Source organism: Cryptomeria japonica, chromosome 8 (assembly GCF_030272615.1).
Source record: "Cryptomeria japonica chromosome 8, Sugi_1.0, whole genome shotgun sequence".
Taxonomy (NCBI): Eukaryota; Viridiplantae; Streptophyta; class Pinopsida; order Cupressales; family Cupressaceae; genus Cryptomeria; species Cryptomeria japonica.
In genome coordinates, this window is record NC_081412.1 from 631,694,767 (window position 1) to 631,706,385 (window position 11,619).

The following is an 11,619-nucleotide window of genomic DNA, read 5'->3' on the forward strand; positions in this document are numbered from 1 at the left end:
AATCATCTTAAATTTGTTAGACAATGGAGAAATTCAAAATTGTTTAGGGGTTTTTGTCTATTTAACATCTGAGACAATCTATTCCTATCTTCTTTATCCAATATTGTAACTCTCGGTTATTTGGTGTATACGTAAACACATGAAAGAGGGAAAAATGTTGTGTTGTATAAGGGCTTGCCTATGTCAAAGTCCATGTTTATGTTTCTGATGGAACACAAATAGACCACTAAGAGGGGAGGTGAATTAGTGGAAATTAAAATTTTACTTTCTAATCAATCAAACACTGCTAACTGAAATTCAAAGAGATGAAAATACAAGCACAAGAAAAAATTCAAAGATATAACATTGGATATATGATGAAAACCCATGATGGGGAAAAACCTCGGTGAGAAATACTACTAGAGTACAATGCTCTAATCTAGCCTCACAATGTAAATACTTTAGTTACAAATTTTATGGGCACCAACCAAAAGGAGCACCAACCCCTGATCTAAGCACCAACTCAAATTAAATATAATGAATTTCAATTACACTTGAAGTACCTAGTTACAAACAATATTTTGTAATTCTTTGTATTCTTCTGCACTTCTGCCTCAGTTACTCTCTTTGTTTGCAACTCTTCCTCTTTTTACTCTAATATTCCTCTTAGCCTTTACTCTCCTTCTTTCTATTTATGCTTTATGTATTCTCTTATTTTCTCCCTCACTTAATCACTCCATGTGCCCCTTTTTTTGTTATGCACACATTCACTCACTATTTTTCACCTTCTTTTAGAAATCCTTCCAATGCTCTATGCAATCTCTATTCTCTGTTCTCTACTCTTGTCTCCACAACACTAATCCACAATAAACTACAAAATCATATTCAGATAGTCTCTTCCTTTTGTACTTGAATCTCCCGCCATACCTAGATTAATTACTCTTGTCAGGATACACAATTTTTTTTTAATCTTTTTTACAGCTACCTTGTAGATTGTTGGTTTTCTTCTTTTACTCAAGAAATCCACTAACATACATCTTAATTTACTTTTCACAAGCTGCAAAAACATTAGATCTTCCATCTACCTTGTAGATTGTTTTCCACCATCATTAAATGAACCCTTTCCATCTTCAGATATTATTGTTTGCATTTAGATTACTATTTGTAGTAACTTCACATGTACACTGTCTCTGATTACCCATTGATTGAAGATTTAAAAACTTCTTGAGCTACACAAATGATCTTCCATCTAGTCTTTAGCCGTCAACATTAAATGCATTCACCTTCTTGAGTTTTCTTCTTCAAATTTAAAACATCAGCAATCAGATTTGATTGAGTTCCCAATGGGCGTTATTGCAGAAATATGTGAGAGATTGCATAGTATATTTATGTGTTAGATGATTTAAATACTAGAATTCTTTGTTTTCTTAAACATCTACTTATAAAATCATGATAATAAAATAAATTCATGATTATCGAGTCGTGTAGGGATAATTGTAAAGAATTTATCATTAAAATTAGTATTGTGATTATCTTTATTTAAAATTTAACAATAAATATATTATTTTGGTTATCAACTACTATCAAACATCATTTTCTTCCATGATATACCAACTAAAATCTATAAAACTTTAAATAAAACTTGGAACATCTCTAACACGTGTTGCACTTTCATTGTTCATAAAAAGAGTTATATATTTATAGCTGCAAGATGACTCAACAACTTCCTATAAATTTACTAAATACTTTGACAACTAATTACAACGATTTCACAATAAACTAAATAGGATTCATGGCTAATTGGAACATATCTACAATTCTTATATGTTCCGTATATGAACTCTAATTGTTAGAGTATTATATTCCAACACCCCCTCTTAATGCTACAGTATTAGTCTGACTACAACAAAAGAAAACAAATACATTATGCAAAAATTTGTTCTTTGAAAATAGGTCTTAGACTTGTAGGAATTCTTGAATCTAATCCTCAACTACTATTATAGTAGTGCAACTATCATCCAAGTTACCAACATTATTAGACATCATTGCAAATGAAGAGTCTCATCACCCTCGTAAAGATAAAATGTTGAACTTCTAGATTTTTGGATCTTTGATGGAACTATTTGACACCAATCTTCACATGTATGTCTCATAACTCCAAGGAGATATCATTTTTTTGATCTATTATCAACTCATACTATTAAGCAGCTATCTATTCTCTATTGCATCTCTCTCGGTCTTCAAAGTGTTGACCTCTTCGAAAAAAGATGAGTGTCTCTTATTCAACGAAGTTAATGTCACTACCATCTGGTGGTTCTTCTGTAGGCCTCATCACACAAAAACATTGTGGTCACACACTTGGTTCATAAAGTGCAATTTTTTAGCAGGTAAGCTCAAATGTGCTAGCTTCTCTTTGTAAATGCTTTACCTCTACGTTCTTTTCAAATTCTAAGATCCGATCAACTTCAAGAGTAGATTCTAACTTCTATCCTCTCAAATATATTTCTCCTTAATATAGAATGCAACCATCATGTTTAAATTTTCTTCATTTGACAATGAGATAATTTTCAATATCTCCACCCTTGCCATAATATGTACACCATAGGGGAACTAAGTCAATGCATAAAATTCATCTATACAGATAGCTAAAGAAGATGAATAGTCTTCTCAATAGCAACTAACACCATTTTTCATTTGGGTACAATTCAACACAAAACAAAACATATGCTATAAAAAAATTACAACTGTAGAAAATTGTAGAGAAGAACAAAATCGCATCACACTTAGATTTATGTAAAAAAATCTAGTAAAATTATACTAGTAAAAACCCATGGGCAAAATATCTTTTGTATTGATTCTTAGGAATTATAGAGTTACAACAATCTCAAAACTATCATCAAAACATGAATTTGAGGAGCATAAAACAATCGAGTTGTAGAGTCCTAATTGAAGACAAATTACTAAATATAGTAACTATGACTCGAACAACTACATGTAAAACAAATGTTGATATTACTATTTATGGTAAAGTCTAAAAAAAAAATTGTACCTCCCGGCAGGATGCCATGTCACCTATTGGCGTGCACCTAGCAATGCACTAGATGAGAATCCATGATGGCTCAACCACATCTAGATGAGAACCTATGATCACATAACCACTGCTAGAAGAAATCAATTTGGACTTCACATTGCAACATTCTCCCACTTGAAGTCAAATTTCAAACTCATAAATAATTCCTCTATTGAAAGACCATTGCCAAAGTTGCCTATCATCACATAATCTGCAAACCAATAGAAGTTGTACACCAAGTGAGCTTCTCTCTACTAATAGGTTTTGTCATAATATCTACAGGGTTTACATCAATGTGAATCATGGCCAAAGAGATCTGTCTTCCTTCCACCACTTCATGAACAAAGTGATATTGAATATCAATATGCTTTGTTCTGGAATGGTATGCTAAGTTAGGTGCTAAGTGTAAAGCACTTTGACTGTCACAATGCAGTACCATGTTATCTTGATCCACTTGCGATTCACCCAAATGTCTATGAATCTAGATTGCCTCCTTGCTAGCTCATGTTTCTACTATATATTCTGCCTCAGTAGTAGACAATGCTATCACCGCCTGCAACTTTGACACCCAACTAACAACACCTCCAACTAAAGAGGAAACATAACCTCTTGTAGACTTTCCCTTATCTCTGTCTCCACCAAAATCTGCATCCACATATCCATTAACTTGAAGACTAGTCCCACTATAATAGATAGCAACATTTGAAGTGCCTCTCAAATATTTGATAATCCACTTCATAGTTGTCTAGTGATCGGTACTAGGATTTTCCATGTACATACTGACAACTCCCACTGCTTGTTCAAAGTTTAGTCCCATGCACACCCTGTCAATCATAATACTTCCTATTGTTGATGATTATGATACATAAGAAATTTGTGTCTTCTCTACATTTGTGCTAGAACACTATTCCAAAGACAATTTAATATCAACATGAAATGGAGTACTAACTGGTTGTGCATTCTGCATATTGAAGCATTGTAGAATATTCTCCACATAAGTTTTTTGTGGCAACCATAATTTCCTATTATTCCCATCTCTATATACCCTCATTCCAAGGATCTGATTTGCACTGTCTAAGTCCTTCATCTCAAACTCCCTAGCAAGATGAGTTTTCAAATGAATGATTTTATACATGTTGGGACCTTCTAACAACATATCATCAACGTACAGTAGTAAAATAATAAAAATAACATCATCATTACTTCGAACATAGGCACAATGATCAGCCTCAGATCTACTAAAACCCAAACTCATCATGAAAGAATACATTAATTTTCTCAAACCTTGGCACTTGTTTCAAACCATACATCAATTTTCTCAACCAACAAACAAGATTCTCTTTGCCTCTTTCCTCAAAACCTTCTGTTTTCTACAACTAAATCTCCTCAAAGAAATCACCATGCAGGAAGGTTGTTTTAACATCTAGCTAATCTAACTCCAAATCAAGACTAGCAAAAAGAGCTAAAACTACTCTAACAGTACTTAATCGTACAACAAGTGAACAAATTTCATTAAAATGAATACCAAACTTTTGTGTGCACCCCTTTGCCACCAACTGCCCTTTATATCTCTCCATATTGTCATTTATATCCCTCTTCAATTTGAAGACCCACTTGTTCCCAATAGCTTTTCTCCCTTTAGACAAAGGCACAAGCTCTCATGTCTTGTTCTTGTGTAGAGCTTTCATAGAAACTCTCCATTTTCTTGCACATTCAACTTCACAAGCCTCTTGATATGAACTAGGGTCACCAACATCACTTAGTAATGCATAAGCAAAATTACAAGTATGAGAGTACCTTACAGGTGGTTTGATTACTCTACCATATCTACTTAAAATAGTTGATGATTCACCCTATGGCTCAACTAGTTGTTGTTCTTCTAGTTGATCTTTATCTAGTTGTTCTTCATCAAGCACATTTAGATGATCATCATTTTTTTCCACTTCTACTAGAATACCTTCCATAACTTTCTATTCTTCCCCTCTTTGCATTTAATTTTCATTAAAAAACACATCTCGACTAATTACAATCTTCTGAGCAGTAGTATCTCACAACCTGTACCCCTTTGTACCTTCTACATAGCTAAGAAAAATAAATTTTGTGGACTTCTTGTCCATCTTATTTCTATTCTCATTATGAATATGTACATAAGCATTAGAACCAAAAACACAAAGAAATGAATAATCTACTAGATTACCTTTCCATAATTCTTCTGAAATTTTGTTATCTAGAGCAATAGTCAGTGACCTATTAACCAAGAAACAAGTTGTAGAGATAGCCTCACCCAAAAATTTATGCTCCAACCCAACAGTGCTCAACATGCATCTGGCTCGCTCCATAATTGTACGGTTCATGCATTCAACAACACCATTTTGCTGTGGTGTCATAGCAACCATCAATTAACTTAAAATTTCAGGCTCACTACAAAACTAGTTAAATTTTCATGAAGGAAACTCACCTTTGTTATCTGTTCTCAAACATTTTATTGTCTTACACTTCTGATTCTCTACTAGATCCTTAAACTTCTTGAAATAAGAAAACAATTTAGATTTCTTCTTATGAAGATAAACCCGCACCTTATGAGAATAGTCATCTATAAATAAAACAAAATATGATGAACCTCTAATAGATATTACAGGGGCCTCCCAAGTATCTAAATGAATTAGATCTAAAACATCTTGACTTCTGGTAACACTTCTAGAAAAACTTAGTCTATTCTGCTTACCAAATAAACAATGTTCACAAAAACTTAAATCTCTAGATTTTTCACATGGGAGAATATTTCTATCTAGCAATACCTTGAGACCTCGTTCACTCATATGGCCTAGCCTTTGATTCCAGGTTGATAATGAACCCATATCAACATCAGATACCATTGTACCCTATCCAATGCAAGTTTCTCCAACTAGCCTATAGAGATTACCAACTTTGTCTCTCTTCAGCACAACCAACACAAATTTTGTTATCTTGAGATAGCTATTTTCACCACTGAACCAGTAACCATGTTCATCAAAAACTCCAAGTGACTGAATATTTTTCTTCAATATTGGTACATTTCAGACATGCTGAATAGTTCTTACTGCTCCATCAAACATCTTGATTCTTACTTCACCTTCACCACTAGCTTCACGTGGGTTATCATTTCCCATGTAAACCATACCTCCATCACAAGACTGATAACTAGAAAACCAGTCTTTGTGTGGGGTCATATAAAAGGAAGCACTAGAGTCAAGAATCCAAATATGAAATAAAGAGCTTCTCAAATTAGTAGTTAATACCCCTCCATCTTCGAATGGCGTTTCAACTTGTGTTGTGTTTTCCTTAGACACTTGTAGACTAGGATTTTCTTTCCTTTCTTTCGTGATCTTGCAATCCTTTTTGACATATCCATTTTTGCCACTGTTCTAGCATTTCACCTTTTTCCACTGCTTAGACTTGGACCTAGTTTGTCCACACTCACTATTGGCTCTTTCCGAAGTTCTACCTCTAGCAACTAGGGCTTCATTTCAAGAAGATCCTTGAGATGTCTTTTTCTTTGAATCTTTAGAGATTAACACAACTAGAACGTATTCAAAGACTCACTTATCACTTGGTGCAGAGTTACTGAAAGCCATAACTAGTTGATCCTAACTGTCTGGTAAGGAGCATAATAATATTGTTGCTTGGACTTTTTTATCAATTTTCACTCCCATTGAAGCCAACTTGCTTGTCAGTGTGTTCAATTCATTCAACTGATTTGTGACTGATGAATTATCATGCATCCTCAAATTATATAGCTTCCTTTGTAACATTATCTTATTTACCAATGACTTTGTATCATACAACTTTGCGAGCTTATTCCACAAGTCATGAGTAGATTTATCTTCTGCAACATTGAATAGAACTGAATTTTCTAGATATAATTGGATTGTTTCTCTAGCCATGCTATCCATGGTATTCCAATCTAGCATGCTCATATTTGTAGGTTTAGACGCTACTCCTTTAAGAGCTCTGTCACATCCATCCTTCACCAGCAAAGCTTGAATCATAAGCTTCCATAGAGAAAAATTAGAACCATCGAACTTATGCACCTCAATCTGTCAAGGAAAACAACTTATACAAAAATGACCTTTGCTTTGATACCAATTGTAAGAAAAAATACAAGAGTAGAAAATTATAGAGAAGGAAAAAATCACATAACACTCAGATTTACGTGGAAAAATCTGGTAAAAATATACCACTAAAAAACCACAGACAAAATATCTTTCGTATTGATTCTTAGGAATTACAGAGTTACAACAATCTCAAAACTGTACATCAAAACATGACTTCGAGGAGCATAAAACAACCGAGTTGCAAAGTCCTAATTGAAGACCGCTACTAGAAGAAATCAATTTGGACTTCACATTCCAACAAATGCAGCACTTCAAATTTTTCAAATAGAAAAAACAATAGAGTACAATGACTCTGATACCAAAATAAAAATAAGAACATCTATAACACTTGATGTACATTCATTGTTCATAAACAGAGTTACATATTTATAGTTACAAGATGATTCAGCCATAACCTACAAATTTACTAAATACTTTGACAACTAATTATAATCGCTTGACGACAAATTACATATGATTGACAGTTAACTAGATTCTTGACAACTAACTAAAACAGATGATTCTTAGTGAAACTCTATCTAAAGCTTTCTCCATATTTTAACAAAACCCTCTTTACAGTGGTACCTACTTTAATCTATTCCCTCTTATACATATATCAACAGCTAAAATTATAGAATCATACAAATTGAAGGCTCTCTTTCTCATCCTCTTTTTGAAAGTTAATATTCCAATCACAATAGAAAATCCCAAACCAGAACTCAATCCAAGTCCGACTGCCCATCCTATCATATCGGCATCTGAATTACCTGCTTCAACACCTGTATCAATGCTTGTGCAGTTGCCATAGCCAGAAGAGTTGTTGCAGACTGTTGTGTTGCTAGAAGGAATTCCACTTAGCTTAGGATTGCTCAGGTACGACGACTCCCCAAAAGTTAGAAACTGCCCTCCATGGGGTACTTCTCCATCAAGCATATTGTAAGACAGATTCAAGAACTGTAAATAATTCAGTAACTGAAGTTCTAACGGAATTTTGCCATGCAACTTGTTTAGCGAGAGGTCCAGAGACTCTAGCTGATCCATGCCTCCCAATGTTTTTGGGATTCGACCACTGAGATGATTCATAGAAAGATTAAGGGTTATCAAGCCTTGAAGGGATCCCATTTTGAGAGGAATGCTCCCCGATAAATTGTTGTTTGAAAGATCAATACATTTAAGAACGAAGAGAACTTTCAGAAACTCAGCATGCCCACCTTTCCATGAAATTGCAATGTTATTTGTATATACCGTATTTATTGTAAATACAGTTTTCTCTGAAGTGTGTTGTTCCAGATGATTTGGATTACTCTGTGATGCATTGACTATTGCAAGCAAGTTTGTGAGGTTGCTTGGAATGGTTCCTGAAAGATTGTTGCTAGAAAGGTCCAGAATTTGTAGATTCGGAAGGTCAATGACATGGGGTGGAATACTACCTTGAAATTTATTGGATCTCAATATCAAGACATGCAGTTGTGATAGTTTTCCAATCCAGTGGGGGATTGTACCTTCCAAATTATTATTTCCCAAATCCAATACTTGCAGAGATTGACATTTTAGCATGGATGAGGGAATAATTCCTCTGAATTGATTACCTGCAAGCTTCAATGTATTAATCTCTTTAAGATTTCCCCATTCTGCTGGAATTTTACCTTCGAGATGATTTTCCGCCAGATCTAGAACTCTGAGAAAAGTGCAATTCCTGGTTAAGTGAGGAGGAATCATACCGCTTAGCATATTATTTGAAAGCCCAAGAACCTGCAAAGATGAAGTGCAGACGGAATCTGGAATGGCTGCGCTGAGATTGTTTCTCGACAAAGATAAGAACAATGCATGTTGAAGATGTTCACCAATATCAATAGGAATAGAACCATTGAACTGATTCATCGACAGGTCCAGCACTTTAACACCAGCAGGAGGAACAGGAATAGCACCTTGTAAGCTGTTATTGTGCAAATCTAGATACAAATAAGCAGTGGATGTTAAGCTAGATGGTAGTGAACCTGTTAATTGATTACAACTAAGGTTCAATTTATCAAGACTGGGAAATTTCCATATCCAGGATGGAATATTTTTCACACTGTTAAGGGATAGGTCCAGCTGTTCCAAGTTATATTGCTTCGCAAGAAGGGGTGGAATTCTATCTAATCTGCAGGAACCTAGTCCCAAAAAGCTGAGCTTCTCGAACGGTGGAATCCATGTTGAATAAATGCTCACACTTAAGTGATTGAAAGAAAGAACCAGGAATTCAAGTCTAGTGAGATTATCGAATAGAGAAAAGGAAATGGAACCTCTTAAATTGATGGAGTCTAGATAAAGGATTCTCAGGTTAACAAGATCTGAAACTGTGGACGGAAATGCACCATTCAGTAGGTTGTAACCAAGGTCAAGGTAAGAAAGGGAAGAAAGTGATCCCAACGAAGGTGGGATTATCCCTGTTAACTTGTTATGGAACAGATCCAAGTGAACAAGGTTGGAGAGATTGACTATGGAGAGAGGAATCTCACCTTCAATGTTCGTATATTCTAGAGCAAGACTCTCCAAGGATGAGATATTCCCTATAGCAGATGGAATGTGGCCCTTCACAACTGTATGTGAAAAATCAATGGTGGTTAATGACGAATAAGACCCTTTTTATCCAATGAAAGAAATGTCTCCTCCTAGATTCTCATTCTTAGAGAGATCAAGTGAGATCAGGTGGACTGTCACATTTACAAACCAAGCTGGTATTTGCCCTGACAAATATTTGGAAGAAAGGTTGAGATGGAGGAGAGTGGTAAGATTGAGAAGGGAATTGGGAATTGTTCCTCCAAGCCCACAGGAAAACATGTGGAGTTGTTGAAGGTTAGATAGACTACCAATAGCTTCACCCCACCTTTTATTCACAGAGATGTTCACTCCATCAAGAGGGAGGAATTCCAAGCTCACCAGATTTGATAAGCTTTCCAAATTTACAAAAAAAATCATTTACATAACCAGCAAATGACAAGTCAAGAAAAGTGAGACTCTTCAACTTTCCATAATAGGGTAAAGTCAAATTACCATTGAATAGGTTTTCACTGAGATCGAGGTATTCCAACTGTTCAAGTTGGAACAGCGATGAACTGATGTTACCTTTCAAATAGCATCCTCTGAAATCCAGTCCAGAAACATGGCCTGTGCGGAGGTTACAACTGACTCCACTCCACATGCAACAATTATATCCGTTCCAGGCACTTAGAGTGTTATTCACATCTACAAGTGTTGCCTTGAAATCCAGGAGAAGATTTCTTTGAGGGTGACGGCATGCAATTGCAGGAGAAGAGGTGAAGCAGAAGAAGCAGTATGATATTGCTATGATTGCAAACGCAACTCTGCCATATGAAAGCACACCTTCCATTTCTTCCAGCTGCTGAAAATCTTATTTACTTTTGAACGAAAGAGATGATCAGAAGCCAATGGAAATGAATGTTAAATAAATCCCTTCCCATGCTTAAATATTGTTGTAAGAAGAATGGAGGCGAGTGGGAGTGCCGTGTACCAGAGTCTCAATAACGTCTGTTTATATTCAAGGAGAGGAAAATTCGCATGATGGTAACGCACTCCTATGATAGCCGAAATCTAATTCTTAGATTTTTAAATAGCTTTTCTAGAATTTCCTCGACTTTAGAACTAATTTGATTAAAAGATTTTCTAGAACTTTAGGAAATAATCATTTTAGTTTATAATGGTAAGAACAAATATTCATTTATGTAGAGATTTTTAAGGTTAAATGTGTTTCTTAATTGAAATATTTATATATTATAAATTTTTATTTTTTAATTTATAAAATGTTGAGACAATGGAAAAACATGTTTTTAACTAAAAATTTGGATTTTAACATATTTCAAAATATATTTTGTAAATGACTTCAGTATGAATATATAATTATTCATTCATAAAGATACAATCTCAAGAGTTCGATTCTTGACATCATTAACTCAATTTGATTTTCTTGTCATCCTTTGAGAAAGAATGATAGAGGGATAAGTTTTTATGAATATAGATTTAAAATCATTCTAAAGTTTAACTTCCCTTTGAATGATAACCTTGAAACAAGTTGGGTAGTACTTTAAGATGTTATTTTTCTAGAATCATAAATTAGGTACCATATGGTAAGTTATACAATGAAATTTATTTTTTATTAATGATCATAATATGATATCTCAACACATCAAATTTCAATTTGAACTTCAGTCCATTGAACTAAAACTCTTAAATGTTGCAATGTATTCAATCGTTTTTCTCAATTCTATATTGTTCTTGTAGGTGTTTCCTTGTTCCATTCTAGTAATTATTCATGACTTAGTTTTACATGTGTTCAATTTTTTTTGTCACTTATATTTCGTTCTTACAAATATTTTCTTGTTTCATTATGCTAATTGTTCATAGCTTATATATAATCCACAGGAGACTATGACTTCT

The 11,619-nt window shown here is 34.4% G+C and overlaps 1 protein-coding gene across 1 annotated transcript; it reads right to left on the minus strand.

The window, feature by feature from the left end:
* Nucleotides 1–3,551: 3,551 nt before the first annotated feature.
* On the minus strand, nt 3,552–10,555 carry LOC131043835 (receptor like protein 26-like). The gene is made up of 8 exons (XM_059210606.1): nt 10,219–10,555; nt 7,879–9,764; nt 6,853–7,125; nt 5,848–5,931; nt 5,626–5,766; nt 5,508–5,516; nt 5,334–5,424; nt 3,552–3,694 (listed from the first exon to the last, which is right to left on the minus strand). Exons 1-8 carry the CDS (start codon nt 10,553–10,555, stop codon nt 3,552–3,554), a joined length of 2,964 nt encoding a protein of 987 aa, XP_059066589.1.
* Nucleotides 10,556–11,619: the final 1,064 nt, after the last annotated feature.